Source organism: Poecilia reticulata, chromosome 11 (assembly GCF_904066995.2).
Source record: "Poecilia reticulata chromosome 11, P_reticulata-male-v2, whole genome shotgun sequence".
NCBI lineage: Eukaryota > Metazoa > Chordata > Actinopteri > Cyprinodontiformes > Poeciliidae > Poecilia > Poecilia reticulata.
In genome coordinates this window covers 29,362,665-29,379,307 of record NC_088840.1, presented here as the reverse complement: position 1 = coordinate 29,379,307, position 16,643 = coordinate 29,362,665, and the positions used below count along the sequence as shown (strand labels likewise).

The 16,643-nt window shown below is 46.8% G+C and overlaps 2 protein-coding genes and 1 long non-coding RNA gene across 10 annotated transcripts in view; 2 read left to right on the top strand and 1 right to left on the bottom strand.

The window, feature by feature from the left end:
• The window catches only part of fbxl6 (F-box and leucine-rich repeat protein 6), a 24,928-nt gene extending 14,456 nt beyond the window's left edge, over positions 1-10,472 (bottom strand). For 4 of the 6 annotated variants that reach the window (XR_014089602.1, XR_014089603.1, XR_014089605.1 and 1 more), the window contains exons 1-9: positions 10,339-10,472; positions 8,192-8,689; positions 7,951-8,109; positions 7,800-7,863; positions 3,560-3,691; positions 3,107-3,214; positions 2,921-3,034; positions 1,158-1,389; positions 186-429 (exon numbers count right to left, since the gene is read on the bottom strand). Coding sequence is in view for 1 of the 6 variants with exons in the window: in XM_008402437.3 (XP_008400659.1) it covers positions 186-429; positions 1,158-1,389; positions 2,921-3,034; positions 3,107-3,214; positions 3,560-3,691; positions 7,800-7,863; positions 7,951-8,109; positions 8,192-8,676 (1,538 nt within the window). In the remaining 5 variants the exon portion in view is untranslated. Of the gene's footprint in view, positions 1-185; positions 430-1,157; positions 1,390-2,920; positions 3,035-3,106; positions 3,215-3,559; positions 3,692-7,799; positions 7,864-7,950; positions 8,110-8,191; positions 8,693-10,338 lie in introns of all 6 variants that reach the window. The other 2 variants (XR_014089604.1, XR_014089606.1) reach the window with 2 other exon arrangements.
• LOC145553577 (uncharacterized) lies at positions 7,742-8,435 on the top strand. The gene is made up of 2 exons (XR_014089612.1): positions 7,742-7,968; positions 8,061-8,435. It is a non-coding gene; the product is annotated as an uncharacterized LOC145553577 (long non-coding RNA).
• LOC103460332 (uncharacterized) lies at positions 10,362-16,643 on the top strand. Of its 3 annotated transcripts, XM_008402434.3 has the most exons (4): positions 10,365-10,514; positions 10,863-10,950; positions 12,947-13,013; positions 13,917-16,643. In XM_008402434.3, exons 3-4 carry the CDS (start codon positions 12,953-12,955, stop codon positions 16,460-16,462), a joined length of 2,607 nt encoding a protein of 868 aa, XP_008400656.1. In that variant the 5' UTR covers positions 10,365-10,514; positions 10,863-10,950; positions 12,947-12,952; the 3' UTR covers positions 16,463-16,643. The 3 variants fall into 3 exon arrangements, with proteins under 3 accessions (XP_008400654.1, XP_008400656.1, XP_008400657.1); XM_008402432.3 differs by lacking the exon at positions 10,863-10,950 and having other exon boundaries at positions 10,362-10,514; XM_008402435.3 differs by lacking the exons at positions 10,365-10,514; positions 10,863-10,950 and adding an exon at positions 10,979-11,060.

Below are 16,643 nucleotides of genomic sequence, written 5' to 3'. Positions count from 1 at the left end.
GACGTTTAACTGCTGGGCTTGAATCAAAGCTTTTACTGCGCATGATTTACTGCATTGTTTAGACTTTATGTTAAATGTAGACAACCTTTAACATAAAGCAAAACAGCAGAATCACTTACGAAGGATAAACCTGCTAGAAAAGACCTGCCAGGTGATGAATATTACAGGTGCAGGTGACATGGTACCTGAGAGCCTGCGCTGTTATCTTGGTGCCGCTGAGGTTCAGCGAGAGCAGCGTGTCGGCTTCAGCAACCTGAGCGAGGAACGCCAGCGCCACCTGCAGGTCGGCCTCGGTAAACGGCTGATTGGTGATGTCGAGCTGCTGCAGCGTCGGACCCCACTTCTCCATCAGCAGCTGAAGGTTCTTCTTCACTGACGTGAATCCGATGTTTTTAGTAAAATACTGACCCCAGAACAGACACTCAAGCTCTGGAAGACAAAGCGAAACTGATCATCAAATGTCTCCTATCAGCTGCCGTAGTTCGATCCGCTGACTGTCCTACAAACTTTAATCATTTTTTACAATGAAACTCTTCAGCTGCTCATTTTGGCAAACAGCTGGCTAATGTCTTATGATATTATAATGTATGAATATGTTCACCTGACTGACTATTGAAGATGTTTTTAGATTTTCCATTATGGCACCAAAGTCTAATTAAATGCAGCAAGAAAATAAAATTGAGTTGTTCATTATTGCAAGACATTTTATTGCCTAAAATGTGCGTTGTTATATTTTAAAAACCTTTTCTGGTTCTGTTATAATGTAAAACTATCTATTTAAATGTAAGAAATAATTAATACATGATAATATTAATAGTAATTATAACTATAAGGTCAAAAAGTCTCACTGTAATAATAAATCTAAATGATAAAAATAATTTGTAGTTTCCACTTCCTGCTGCTGGAGCGGTCTCTGCTCCGCTTGGCGTTCACATTCACACCGAACCCAGACCCAGGCTTGGAGGGCCAGAGGTCAGAGGTCAGTTAGCATTCACACCTCACCAACCGAACTGGACTTTGACTAGGCAAACGGACCGGAGTTGGATTGAAGCGGACTGAACAGAGCTGGTACTGAACCAAGTAATATTTGTGAAGTCATCTCCAGAGCTAAGCTAGTGCTACGAAGGAAAGACAGAAATGTGGCGTCTTTTACATACTTGGACATGGTAACTGGGCCAGACCAAAGGTTGTGATCCGTGTGGAGCCTCGTAGGTCCAGCACTCGCAGTCTGGTGGAGCCGAACAGAACGTCCAGCAGAACCTGGTCGGTCATGTAGGAATACTCTGTGTTGGCGATACAAAACTCATCCAGCAGCGGGAATCCGGCTTCCGACTCGCCTCTTTTACGCATCGCCTTGTGCTGAATTTGGATGTTAAACATCCGGAAAATCTGAAAGGAAGGGAGAAAACAAGATTATCGGATTATCAAAAGGGGAAAAAAGTCTGGTGCCGTACAAAACAAATCAATATAAGTAGAAAACTCTTAAGTTTGTTTGCATGCTTTACATTTTTCCTTCAGTCCGTGGAATAAAAGTTAAATCCATCCATCATCCAACATGCTTATCCCCAGGGTGGATGTGAGTGGTGCAGGTGCCAATCCCCAGAGGTCAACAGGTGAGAGGCGGAGTCACCTGGACAGGTCACCAGTCATTTGCAGGGTAAGCTCAATATATCTGAAGGTTTTTGGTTTGCTGCCATAGAAATCAGACTCTGGAGGTCTGAGAAAGACCTTTTGGGGTTACCCAGGCACTAACCTGATGCTGGTTCATCATCAGAGAGCTACAAGAACCACCAGACACACACACCTCTAAACTGTGCATTATTAGATGGTTAACAGCAGCAGGTTTTTCACAGTGTGTTTTTTTAAACTTGATTTTAAAGAGAAATCCTGACATATAATTCAGTGATGAGGAGAAGATTTTTAATAGGTGCCGTTAAAACAGCAATAAGCTTTGAGGCTTGTTGATTGTGGACTTTATGTCCGTCTGATTGCACTCAGAGATAAATGCAGAGTGCAGCACCAGTTTGAATCTATCCAACAGGAAGGCAGAAAACTCTCCTTCATGGCCTCACATCAGCTCTCTGATGGATCCACAGCAGAACTGGAACTGATGTTGAAGGTGCAGAAACCTCCTCTGTGCTGCACATGGGAACTGAGGCATTCAGGGTCTGGACGGCCTTTATTTGGAGGTGTCCCAGTAAATGCAGCCAATCACAGCCAATCACAGCCAATCACAGCCAATCACAACCAACCACAGCCAACCACAGCCAACCACAGCCAATCACAGCCAACCACAGCCAACCACAGCCAATCACAGCCAACCACAGCCAATCACAGCCAACCACAGCCAACCACAGCCAATCACAGCCAACCACAGCCAATCACAGCCAACCACAGCCAACCACAGCCAATCACAGCCAATCACAGCCAACCACAGCCAACCACAGCCAACCACAGCCAATCACAACCAACCACAGCCAACCACAGCCAATCACAGCCAATCACAGCCAACCACAGCCAATCACAGCCAACCACAGCCAACCACAGCCAATCACAGCCAATCACAGCCAATCACAACCAACCACAGCCAACCACAGCCAATCACAGCCAACCACAGCCAACCACAGCCAATCACAGCCAATCACAGCCAACCACAGCCAACCACAGCCAATCACAACCAACCACAGTCAATCAGCCAATCACAGCCAATCACAGTTAATCACAGCCAATCACAGTCAATCAGCCAATCACAGCCAATCACAGCCAACCACAGCTGCTCCTGGTTGGTCTGGAGACCATGCGATGTGTGAGGAGCTGTTGGAAAGTTGTGACTAACATTTGTTTTAAATCAGCCCAGATAAATTCCCCATCAACAGAAAACTTGAGTTTGAATAATTGAGTAAAACTAGATTTTAATGACCTTCAGTTTGGGACAGGCCTTCTGTAGCGACTGAAAGCAAACAGATAGTTCTGTGTCTTTACTGTCCAGCTTCTTGTTGACTTCCAGCAGCTCCAGATCAGGACAAAATCCTTTCTGGAAAGACAAGCGCATCAATCTGTAAGAAGAGGTCAGAGCAGCAGGCAGACATAAAAACATGAACCTCACAGCGATTGCTGCCAGGACTTTGTCATTCCTGTGGCTGCGAGTGAAGAGCATCTGCCTGATCTGCTTCCCATGTTCCTCCAGGAAGTCCACCAGTCCCTCCACCTGGAACTGCAGCAAAGGAGAAACAACTGGTTCAGATCAACCAGCTTTAAATTAAATCACAGTTTATCAGCCATTATGGAGCATTTATTAGATGCTTGTTCTGATCTAAGACTATTAACTCACACTTCTCTCTTTCCTAAAATTAGTTAATCCATAAAGAATAGATTATTTTCTCCTGACGTAGTTCTGTTACTGTAAAGTTCATGTTCTTCCTCATTTTATGAATGAATGTATTGACAGTGGATGTCCATATAAACACTGGACCCCCTGAAGGGTGAAGCAGCTCCACCCTCAGATGAACAGCCACCTCTTGGTTCTGCTGACGATGAACACAGGCGTCGGCCCACCAACCTCTGAATGCTGCAGGTTGAGGCGCTGCAGGCTGCGGCTGCGCAGGCCCAAGCTGCGCAGGCCGCTGCCTGTCACACCTCTGCAGTAAGACAGGTGGACTGAACGGAGCTGAGGACAAAACTCTGAGACGGTCTGAAGGAGACAAAAACAAGAGAAGCACAATTAACAATAGTTTAGAAAATGTGTAGTTAGTATTTTGTTATCTTTGATAACCAAGTGGAGAATAACTGATGTGGCTTTTCAGATGATGTGGGAAGCTGCAGATTTAAACTGTTTTTCAGAATCAGAAGATTTTTATTGTCATTGTCACAAAGACAATGAAACTGCAGTTTCAGCTACAACCATCCATTACACAACAACATGGGGGGTAATGGGATGGGGGGGCTGAGGCCAAATGAGAGAAACATCAGGTAACGAGAAGAAAACTCAGCCTGTCTCATCCTGAGATGAAGGAAAAACCTCAGTACATATAAACATAACAAGCCGGGAGTCAGACCAGGAACCCTGACTGAAGCAGGAATATGATGACCGGTTCACCACCAGCTGATCCGTTCAGGCCCACAGCTGATCCAGGGAGGGGGGCAGCTGATTCATGGAGGGGGGGCAGCTGATCCAGGGAGGGGGGGCAGAGGTACCAGGGAGGGGGGGCAGCTGATCCAGGGAGGGGGGGCAGCTCGGTCCTGTTCCAGGATCCTGTTCCAGGATCGGACCCCGTCTGCGGCTCAGCTCCCGTATCGTCTCAGTCTGAGTGTTGATCGCCCTGCAGATCCCATCAACCCGGCAGCCATGATGTGGCCTAAACTGCCGCCGGCATCTTCCCACATTCCCGATAATCCAGGTATCGGCCAACTCCAATAAGCAGAAACCTGCCATCATGAATCCAATGATCTACACATCTTCAACATCGTCAGACACACGGTTTTCCACTTCCATCCAGAATCCATCGTGTATCCAGTGAAGGATGTCCCGTCGGGACACGAGGATCCCCTTTACCCGGTTTTCTGGGTAAAGGGGATCCAGAATCAATGCACAGCTTCAGTTATTACAACTACAACCAGCGATCAGAACGAAACCTGGGAGCAGTGATGACCTCTGACCTCTGACCTGAACCTTCAGAGCCACATTAAGACAGTCACAAAGTCGGCCTTCTATCACCTGAAGAATCTCCAGGATTAGAGGACTGATGTCTCAGATCTAGAGAAACTCATCCATGTTTATCTTTAGCTGCATTGATTCCTGCAGCAGCGTCTCATCAGGTCTGACTAATAAATCAATCAAACAGCTGCAGCTGATCCAGAAGCTGCTGCAGCCGATCCAGGAGCTGCTGCAGCTGATCCAGGAGCTGCTGCAGCTGTTCTGACTAAAACCAGGAAGATGGAGACATAACTCCAGGTTTAAAGTTCCTCCTCTGGCTCCCTGTAGCTCAGAGAATAGACTTTAAAATCCTGATGTTAGTTTATAAATCACTGAACGGTTTGGCACCACAATACATTAAAGATCTGTTATTACTGTACCAACCGTCTGGACCTCTCAGGTTCTGGTTCTGGTTCTGCTCTGCATCCAGAATCAGAACCTGACGAGGAGAAGCAGCATTCAGCTTCTATGCACCAGAGATCTGGAACAAACTTCCAGAAAACTGTAAAACAGCTGAAACACTGAGAGCCTTTAAGTCTCAACTTAAAACCAGCTGGTTAGAGCTGATTATGGCTAAACTAGGGTTAGAGTGACGGTTTGAAGTCTTTGATGTTTTTTTTATCTTTTTTTATCCATCCATCCATCCATCCATCCATTTTCTGCCGCTTATCCGGGGTCGGGTCGTGGGGTCAGCAGCCTCAGGAGGCCCAGACTTCCCTCTCCAGCCTCTTCCAGCTCCTCCAGGAATCCCAAGGCGTTCCCAGGCCATAGAGAGACATCGTCCCTCCAGGTGTCCTGGGTCTCCCCTCCTCCCGGTGGGACCTGAACTCCTCACCAGGGAGGCGTCCAGGAGGCATCCTGACCAGATGCCCGAGCCTCAACTGGCTCCTCTCGACGTGGAGGAGCAGCGGCTCTACTCTGAGTCCCTCCCGGATGACCGAGCTTCTCTCTCTAAGGGAGAGCCCAGCCACCTTGCGGAGGAGGTCGGACGCCTTCTCCAAGTCCACAAAACACATGTAGACCGGTTGGGCGAACTCCCAGGATCTTCCAGGACCCTGCTGAGGGTGTAGAGCTGGTCCAGTGTTCCAGAACCAGAACCAGATCCACACTGCTCTTCCTGAATCCAAGGATCGACTATCCGACGGACCCTCCTCTCCAGGACCCCTGAATAGACCTTACCAAGGGGGCTTAAGAGTGTGACCCCCTGTAATTGGAGCACACCCTCCGGTCCCCCTTTTTAAACAGGGGGACCACCACCCCAGTCTGCCAGTCCAGGGGAACTGCCCCCGATGTCCATGCGATATTGCAGAGTTGTGTAAGCCAACACAACCCTACAACATCCAGAACCTTAAGGAACTCCGGGCGGATCTCATCCACCCCCGGGGTCCTGCCACCGAGGAGCTTTTTGACCACCTCGGCGACCTCGTCCCCAGAGATTGGAGAGCCCAACCCAGAGTCCCCAGGCTCAGCTTCCTCAACAGAAGGCATGTTGGTGGGATTGAGGAGGTCTTCGAAGTATTCCGCCCACCGGCCCACAATGTCCTGAGTTGAGGTCAGCAGCACACCATCCCCACTATAAACAGTGTTGATGCTGCACTGCTTCCCCCTCCTGAGACACCGGATGGTGGACCAGAGAGGTGTGGACAGCTCCACACCTCTCTTCAGCCGAGTGTCCAAGACATACGGCCGCAAATCCGATGAGACGATTACAAAGTCAATCATCGAACTGCGGCCTAGGGCGTCCTGGTGCCAAGTGCACATATGGACGCCCTTATGCCTGAACATGGTGTTCGTGATGGACAATCCGTGACGAGCACAGAAGTCCAACAACAGAACACCACTCCAACCACGCCCCTCCAGGTCTCACTGTCATTGCCCACGTGAACGTTGAAGTCTCCCAGTAGAACAAGGGAGTCCCCAGGAGGGGCACTCTCCAGTACCCCCTCTAAGGACTCCAAAAAGGGTGGGTAATCTGAACTGTTGTTCAGCCCGTAAGCACAGACAACAGTCAGAACCCGTCCCCCCACCCGTAGGCGGAGGGAGGCTACCCTCTCGTTCACCGGGGTAAACCCCAACGTATAGGCGCCGAGATGGGGGACAACAAGTATGCCCACTCCAGCCCAGCGCCTCTCACCGTGGGCAACTCCAGAGTGGAAGTACGTCCAGCTCCTCTCAAGGAGACTGGTTCCAGAACCAGAGCCATGTGTCGAGGTGAGGCCGACTATTTCTAGCCGGAACCTCTCAGCCTCCCACACTAGCTCCGGCTCCTTCCCCACCAGAGAGGTGACGTTCCACGTCCCAAGAGCTTCTGCAGCCGAGGATCAGACCGCCAGGGTCCCCTCCCTCAGCTGCCGCCCATAGCACAATGCACCCGACCCCTTTGGCCCCTCGGACAGGTGGTGAGTCCATTGGAAGGGGGACCCACGTCTCCTCTTCGGGCTGAGCCCGGCCGGGCTCCGTGGGTAAAAGCCCGGCCACCAGGCACTCGCCATCGTGCCCCACCTCCAGGCCTGGCTCCAGAGTGGGGCCCCGGTGACCCGCGTCCAGGTGAGGGAAAACATTTTTATCTTTCCTTTTTAATTTATTTTAATTTTTCTTTCTTACTGTTTCCGTTTTAATGCTTTCTTAAAATCTTTCTCACTGTTTATTCAATGTCACCTGCTGTTTTATTTTAATTATGTGACGCTGAGCAGGGAAGATGGGAGGACAGGGAGACGGAGACGGCGTCCGCGTCCTCCTCCTCCTCCACCCTCTCCTCCTCCTCCACCCCTTCCTCCTCCTCCTTCCCCTTACCCTCCTCCTCCTCCACCCCCTCCTCCTCCTCCTTCCCCTTCCCCTCCTCCTCCTCCACCCCCTCCTCCTCCTCCACCCCCTCCTCCTCCTCCCCCAGGCAGGCAGTGGGACACCACTGCCTGCCTGCCTCCTCCACCCCTTCCTCCTCCTCCTTCTCTTCCTCCTTCTCTTCCTCCCCCTCCTCCCCCTTCTCCTCCTCCTTCCCCTTCCCCTCCTCCTCCTCCCCCTCCTCCTTCCCCTTCCCCTCCTCCTCCTCCCCCTCCCCCTGCTCCTCCCCCTCCTCCTCAGCAGAAAGTATTTGTTTCAGCGTTACCTGTAAAGCGAAGTCAACGCTGGTTGCCCAGTGACACAGAGTGAAGTCACGCAGCTGGGAGAATCTGAAGACGAACAACGACTCAAGTTGAAGAGCGTCAGGCGGTTTGCCGTTCAGTTTAAATCAGTGATTCAACCATCTGAAGCCTCACCTGTTTTCAGCCAGCCAGGTAAACGTCTCCTTTATCCTGTTTGAGGTCTTCTCAGTCTGACCTCTTGCTGGTTGGATCCAGCAGTGATTTACCGCCACCTTCCTCCACAGAGTCAGAGTGGCAGCGGCGGCGTTCCACAGGCGACAGACTCTGCTGACCCTGCACCGCAAAAACAACAGCGAGTCGAACCCCAACTCTGAATCCTCTCACCGGGACTGAAGCAGCTCCTCGCTGTTAATACCTGCATAGGAAAGGCACCGCGCCGTCCTGAACAACCAGCATCTGGAAGATGCTGACCAGCACCTCCTCAGGTAAAAGCTGCCCCCACCTGTCCTCCTCAGGAAGCCTGTCCTCTTCCTCCTCCTTCACTGTTTTCCTTTCCAGTCTAGATTTAGGACAGACTGTTTTTTTCTTCTTTTTCTGATTCTTAAGCAACTTTGCTTTGGAAACTGTTTTCCTCCTGCTAGTCCAAAGCGAGCCTTCAGCCTGGGACGACGTGTTGGATATGTAGAGAAGCATGTCTTCGCCCTGCTGGATGGTGAATGCGGGTCGGGACACTCTGGCCTTTTTGGCCTTCCTTGCTTTTCCGCCCTCCTTTCTTTTCGGCGCTGGTTTCCTCGCCGTTCCTCTGCCGCCCGTTCCTCTGCCGCCCGTTCCTCTGCCGCCCGTTGCGCCGCCGCCCGTTCCTCCGCCGCCCGTTCCTCCGCTCTGGGCTGAGGCGTCCATCGCTGCTGCTGTCCTGCTTTTAAGCAGCAAGGACACAAAAACAGGAAATTAATTGATTAGACATTTTTTACACTGTCAAGTTCAAGCACATTAAATTGTAATCTTGCTTTTTTATCCTATAAAAGGAGATAATTTGCCAAACAAATCTTTAATTCTAACAATGAACAATGAAAACACCGGAGTTGTTCTGAATAGTTTGTTTTGGTCTGTGGACAACAAAAATGGCGCCGAGCGACGCAAACGTCATACGCTGTGACGTCAGCTCCAAAGCTCCATATGGGACAACGCTGGTACCAAAGTGCGATATAGTGATATGACATTCAGGAACGATCCGATTCTTCTGGATGGATCTTTACTGATTACATTTATTTCAGCTCTGAGTATTTCACCTTTCTGCATAGAATCACATATCTAAGTCTAAACTATGTTACAGAGTAAACACAATAAAAACATGTTTTATCTGTGGCATTGTTCATTAAAATGGCACATTTCTAAGGTATTAAAATTAAATGAGATCAGTTCACTTATTGATATTAGCGATTAGGTTACCCATTCAGCAAGTACTTTTTTACTTTTACTTAAGTACATTTTAAAGTACTTTCTCCACCACTGCCTGCCTGCCTGAGAGGTATGTGCTGTTTATTTTTCATCTAAATACATCCAGTTTATTTATAGATTTATTAAGTTTTGTCATGTACGTTTGTTTTGTATAGGACCTGGAGCGGGCGGCCTATAACACGGTTGGTTTCTATATGTTGTTCTCGTCATAATAAGTTGAAAAATCCTTTTTAAAGTCAAACCGTGTCACTCAATGAAACCAGCACAAGGCAGAAAGGATCCGGTTACACATGCTCATTTTTAACATTCTTTAAATTAACCTACTCAGTTTTAAATTAATATCTATTTATTATTTATTATTATTTCTTCTGTAAATTTGCCCTTACTTGACATGTTTTGCTGTTTTTAAATTTCTTGTCTCTGTGTGAATCAACATTCTTCCATTTATCTTTAATAATGTAGTTCTACATCACATGAAGGATCTGCTGCTAATCCATCTATCTATCTATCTATCTATCTATCTATCTATCGTTTTGTAGCAGTCAGTTTCTGTAATTTTACGAAATCATTTTGTGAACATGTCAAATATGATTTCCACTTGTGCTTCCTTAGTCACTTTGGAAAAAAAAGTTTTCTTTTTAAATTGTGGATAGTTGAGTTAATGTCACGTTCATGATTATTTTGCCAGAAACGCTGTGTGTTTATTATTTGGGGCTTTCAAATTTGGTGATTTTTATTGAATATTTATGTTGTTTGCAGAACCTAAAATAATCTTTCCAGTTGGGTAAAAGTTCCTGAGTTTAAAGCTGTAATCATACCATAAATTTGTACTTTTTCTGGTTTATTTCTAATGTTTTAAGACTTTTTTTCCCTCCCTTTCACGTCCAATGAAGCTGCGCGCGCATGTTGATTGTTTACAACCCTAAGCTTAGCATTGGCTAACTAGCACCTGCTAACTAGCATCAGCTAACTACGATAACTGAACAAGATAACGTTGTATAATATATCTTAGGGCGACACGGACCGGAAGCCGTTCATATTCCGGCAGGTACTTAATACAACACAAGCCGCTTATTGAAGAGAAAAAGCAAACATTTACGTCACCTTCTGTGATACTAGCTCTAAAAGCTGCAGCAGACCCAGGATGCATTCCGCCTTTCTATTCTGATTGGTCAAGACCTTAACAACCGCCCGCCTTTAGGCGAATCTGAGCAATCACGGAGCAGCACCGATCTTTTGTTTTTTTTTCCAGCAGCAAGTCGAGTTGGGCTGATTACAGGGTGAGTTTTTCGTCAAAGTTTATTTCCACTTCTTTAAAATCTGCAATTATTCACTGGCAAATTAAATATAACGGCCTGTCTGTGAAATCGGCGTTACGTGGCTTAAGTTAGCTGAGTTTGTTCCAGTTAAAGTGCTGCTAACAGTAGCTGTTGCTAACTCATGGTCCTGCGGGAGGCATCCCAGCAGAACAGCGCTACAGTTCAGTCCGTTGTTTAATTATTCTGGTTTAAACATTTAATGATATTTTCATCTTTCGTGTAAGCGAGTGAGAAAATAAAATTAAGTTCTAAGTGTTGGAAAAAGGAATAGCTCTAAAAACAAGAACTGAGTTTTTGTATTTTTTCCAGGCTCGGATTTTACACAAGCGAAACGTACGGAGCCCCGTAAGGTCACCGCATTTCCAAGATTCAATCTGGGGACATTTCTCACTCGGTGGTAAAGAAGGAGCACATTTATCAAACTAAGAAGAAGAAACTAGGACAGATACGTTTATATATTTATTAACATTAAAAATATAAAAGCAGGAACGTGTCTCTCCACACAGGGTAATATTACTATTAATAATAATGGCAGCAATAGAAAATATGAGGGAAATTGTGTACATATTTTGTAAGTGAGAATGCAAACACATGAATAACATAGTTGGTTCCTCTGTTAATGAACCAAACGCCCACAGTGCTAACAGAAGTAACTTGAAACTGACAAAACTAGTAAAAAATAGTTTACTGACAAATTGATGAAAGTCAGACGCTGCTTTTAAATTGTGTCTGAATTAAAATGGTGGTAGCTAAAGCTTATTAGCATCTTTGTGTCTGTGAGCATAGAGCTGATGCACCTTTTGTCTCATCTGTCCAAAGATTCCAGCTTCACATTTGAATGATTTTCTTTCCTTTTGGTCTCACATGAAGCCCATCTTGACCTTGGAGTTCACCTTCACTTCCTGGACTTTTAGTAACCATCTTGAATTTGTCCATTTTGTTCCTGCGGCCGCAGCCAGGGAGACTGGCTCCAGTCCTGTTGGCCTTCAGTTTCAGAATAATCTGTAGTCATCCTGGTCTGTCATTTTCTTATTCTGTTGAACCTCAATTCAAAACTGTCTGATTTTTATTGGTTAATTTTCAGTAAATTTTGATTTATTAGGTTTCAGGTTGTTTCAGTGACCACTGTGGTTTTTTACTCATTAACAGAAGGTACCAACAACTTTGGCCACATGTGAATGTTGTGCATGAATGGAAACATGAGTGTCCATAAATACATGAGGTGTAAACTTATGTAGTTTATATGTAAGGACATTGTGTGTTTGAGATGAGTGAACTCTGGTCAGGAAGCTGATCTCTGGATCTGGACCCTCCTTGGTCTGAAGACCCATCATGATCATAGAGGCCTGGATAGAACTGAGAAACGCCACCAGTGATGGATGGATTCAGTTGATCAGACTTTTTTCCTCCTGTCTCATCTTGTATCAGTCTGCCACGATTCTCAAACACAGACATAATATCACAACCTCCCCAAAAACATTAGTCTGTACATATGACATACTGAAAATGTACAATTTAAGAAATAAAATTAGATTTGTTTTCTTTTAGAAATGAGGAGCTGGACTCATCCAAGTAAAATCTTAATATAAATCTTAACCTTTTTCATCAGCGGATGAAATGTTAAAAATGCCATATTTAGCAAAAGAATGGAGCTAAAGGAGCAGAAGAAATGATTCTCCACCCTCAGCGGTTTGTCCACGTTGGTCTTCATTCAGTTTTCCTGTCACTGAGTGACTCCATGTTTGTGGGAAACTTTAATATGTATAAACTCATATCTAGCTTTGAAAATACAACCCCAGGATTACCAGTTAATTCCAAATCATATTTATTTACAATGAGTTTATTTTAACCATCCAGTTACTGTTTTTCTCATCCTCTTGAGTCTCAATGTTGTAGTTTTAACTCAAATAGATCAAATATGTTGAAGGTAGTGAAAAATTTGGTGGAATCGCCCTTTAGCCATTTCCCGAATCAGAAACAACAGTAATGTTATTATTGCTGCTCTTACTTGAGTTGATTGATTGATTGATTGATTGATTGATTGATTGACTTCAGCGATTGGAAACATTTGATTCCTAGTTTTCCTCAGCAGATGAGCTAATGTTTATGCAAATTAGAGGATAATTACACATCATTTTATACATGTCACTGCTTATATCCTTTTTTATTTTGTATTAATAAAAGGTTATTTTATTTGAAATGTTGCATAAAGGTTTGTTTACTCTGCCGCCCCAAAATAAGCCAGTGGCCCCTAACAGAAAACCTCCAATATGGCTGAATGTCAGCTGGTGGCTGCAGCTTCTGCTGACATTTTCTCCCAGCAACATAGAGATTTCTTCCTAGACTGTGTTGTCCTGTGGCTTTGAATAACGTCTATCTGTGTTTTCTTTCAGGACAACATGGAGGAAGGTCAGGACTTTTCCCTCCATGGGAAAGCGGTAGTAAATGAAGCTAAGCTGAGTAAGTCTGATCGCCTGATCAAACCTCATTTCTCCCTTCAAGCTGCTCCACCTTCCTGTTATCTTCCTGTTATCGAGGACAACAGGAAGGTCCTGATCTTTTCCGGGCTTTCTGAAAATCCTTCAGGACTTTCCTGTGGGCTCTGTTTGCTGTGGCAGCTCCAAACGTGTGACATGTCCTCTCCTCTTATCCATAGTTTCTGAGCTGTCATGATCTCTTTTCAGCCCGAACATTTTTATTTCTCTGAAGTTTTCAGAGGCGGTGGCGAAACGTCAAGCTGCTCCCACATTCACCGACATTCTGCGCTTACAGTTCAGGTTTCATAGATGGCCTACATTTCTCTTGACAAATTCCTTCATTTCCCACAATCCTAATGGATGCTAGCTAGCTAGCTGAGCGTCTCTGCTGTTTCTCCTCCTGCAGGACTGCTCACCTGTCCGAGCTGCGCTCACACGTTGTCATCTTCATATTATCGGCTCGGTGTCACACGCAACATCGAGCCGTTTTCTGTGGCAACAGGTTGTTGCTAGGTAACCAAAGAGTGAGTGAGGTAGCCTTTCCTCTGCCTACATCCCCCAGAATGCTGTGCGGTTCTGGGTCTGAGTTCAGTGAGATTATCAGCATTCTATCTGATGTATTTCTATCATTATTGATCACGACACGTCTCGTCGTTTTATCACTCAGCTCTAATGTGAGCAATGAAAGTCCATCCAAATACAACGTTAACAACAATGTTTGAAAGTTATAATCAACCCATTGTTGCATCAATATGATTGGTCATTGCACACATCCATACTGTAGTAATTAATATATGGCATATTGCGCAGCTCTACCAAAATCTTATTGAATTTTTTTTCACCAGGAATGATTTTTCTTACCTCTGTCCAACTTTTCTGCTTCCAGGAGACGAATACTACTGGAAGCTTATTGCAGACTTCATTGGTCCTCAAACAGGGGAGGGACTAGACCTGAACCAGGAGCCGTGCAAGAACAGACTGATGATCCAAGTTGGACTCCTGAGGGAGGACAATAATTTTCCCTGGCTCGCCATCACAGAGTGGCTGAAGAAGATCTTCCCCGCTCATCAGTCAGCTGACTTCCGCTGTTTGATCGAAAGAGGCATTGCAACAACGCTGAGCCTGGGCATCGAAGCCAGGTTTGCCTTTCTGGATTCAGATGTCAACTTCAACTTCGTTGGCCCAATATGCGACAGTATCGGAGTGGAGCGCCAGCACCTTCTGGAGCTCAGGGATTTCTCGGAGCGGGCACGGTCCATCGAAGTCACAAATGGACTCATTGTTGAGTTGAGCAACTTTGTTGCCAGGGAAAAAATTTCCCCAGTAGTCATTGTTTCCTGGCTAAGAAACTTTAACCCAGAGTACTGCAAGAATGGGGCCATTCAGAAATCATACAAGCTCCTCCGGTCCAGGATAAAGAAGCTGAAAATTTACTGCCGCAACTATGAAACGAGGAGTCACAGGAAGAATGCAGCCATTGAAAAAGTGCTTCAGAGTCCGTTTGAACTGGTCCCGAAGAAATTACCAAAACTTTTTGTAAAGAAACGCCTGAGGAGAGAAGATTACGAAAGGGTTACGGTCAAAGAAGAAGACGAGTGCTCAGAAATCTCCCACGGCGAAGGTCCTGAGGTACGCAGGGAGGAAGCAGGAACCGCGCTGCAGAGAGGAAATGCTGACGCGGGAGGTGAGGATGATGGAAAGACATCCAGCTCTGACTGCGGAGAATCCCTGACCCTGCTGGACATCGCCATGCTGTCCGTCCAGAAGCTGTCCAGCGTTTACGGCGGGAAAACTGAAGCGTGCAAAAGCGTTTCGTTGGATCTGCTGAAGAATCACTACGCTCTCACCTACAAAGAGCATCCAGCCATGGAAGAGTTTGAGAAAAAGGTGAACGGTGTCCGGAAGGAGACTTCCCTCGTGCATCCGGTGGTGTTTTTAAACTACAACGCTAATTACCTCGTTGATCTGCACGATGCGGTGGAGGCACAGATCATGAGCTTTGAGAAGGAGATCATCCTGTCCACAGGAGTGAAACTGGGCCGAGATAATCTTCCCAAGTTCAAGAACTTTGTCAGTTTGCCAGAAAGCGCCACGTCACGTTACATCCACATGGCCTGTGATATCCTGAGCCCGATCAGCCCGGAGAAACCGAACTACAGAAAGCATTGGGTGGCATTCTGTGAGGAGAAGGGAAACCCCTCCAGACTCGCTGTAAACCAATCAAACAGACTGAATAACTACTTCGAAGCAGCAGCAGGTCTTATCCACCATCACAAGGAGACGGCTCTCTTCTTTGCTGATCTGCTGTCGATTGCCAACGACCCATGTCCGAACATCATCCTGGAGAGCGTTGCGGCAGACGCAAATGACTCCATGATCCAGAGCTTCGTGTGTGTCGTGGCCATAATTTACTGCAAGATCCTCGGCCCCTATTGGCAGCTCCTGAAGAGCGGAGGAGAGTATACGTTCTTCAGTCAGTTCCTGCTGTGTCTGTACCAAAGGTTCATCGATTGGTCCAAAGATCCCTCCACCCTGCTGGCACCGGAGGAGGACAGCAATGTCTTTCTGCAGTTCCCGCTGCAAGAGAAAATCTTCACCGGGGTGTTTAGCTTCTGTGGCGAGTGGCACACAAACCGAGACCTGATCCGAGCTTGTCTGAAGAGGACCATCAAGGTGATTGCTGCCGTCACCGAGGAACACCTGAAGAACTTTTTACCTGGAGGAATGTTTTCCCAGATCCCTTCCACTGATGTGTGCTTGGAGTTGGTCAGCTGCACGTTCTCCGTCTTGATGGCAGAGTATCCCTTCGGCCATGCGTATCCATACAAGAAGAAAAGGCCGGACAAGCTGTCCAAGAACTCCTCAAAGAGCCAGCTGGACAGCTCGCAGGAAGACGAAGGCATATCTGGCAACAGCTCTGATGAAGCTTCGAGGAGCAGAAACGGCTCCCAGTTCAGCCAGAAAGAGGAACAAAGTCCTCAGGCGAGAAAAGGTCACAGAAGAGTCCCTGAGGAAGAGCAGGAGGAGAACATGGACAGGGACTACATTATCGCCACAGTGACCAGAAACGGAGGTCCCTGCAAAACCCAGCAGGACATTGAAAAGATGCTGCTGCGCTTTGATGGGAAGTCGCGACTGGAGAAACGGGAAGGGCTTCGCTGCGAGATCCTGTATCAGAAGATGGTTCTGAACAACACGAACCCTAACCTGGACCATCACTGCCTCAACTCCACCCAGATGGCGCTGAAGCTAAAATTTGCTCTCCCTCGTGTCAAACCTGGATACTCGCTGGTGCTGGCGCCCAGGAAGACCAAGCTGAGGCCCGCCGGCCGGCGCGCTGCGGAGGACCAAGCAGCTCCAGCTGCCGGCCTGCTGCCGTCCGGAGAAACGAATCCAGACTCTTCCTCCACGGAGGTCGGGATCCCCAGCTGACCTGAAGCCCTACAGACATTCTGTGCTGGAAATGTGAAAGTTGATGCCACTCCATGTTGGCCTGGAGCCGCTGCAAACATTCCAGGATATGAAACCTTTACATTTGGAAATGTTCACAATTTGTAGTTCAAACTTGTTCTGCTGTGTCAAAATAAACAACATTTTCTTATTTTTTTATTGA

What these genes read in the sequence shown, in the direction of transcription:
- LOC103460332 (XM_008402432.3), top strand. Translation starts at nt 12,953, where the DNA reads ATGGAGGAAGGTCAGGACTTTTCCCTCCATGGGAAAGCGGTAGTAAAT. An exon ending in AGTAAATGAAGCTAAGCTGA is followed by an intron (nt 13,014 to 13,916) that starts GTAAGTCTGATC and finishes TTCTGCTTCCAG; the next exon opens with GAGACGAATACTACTGGAAG.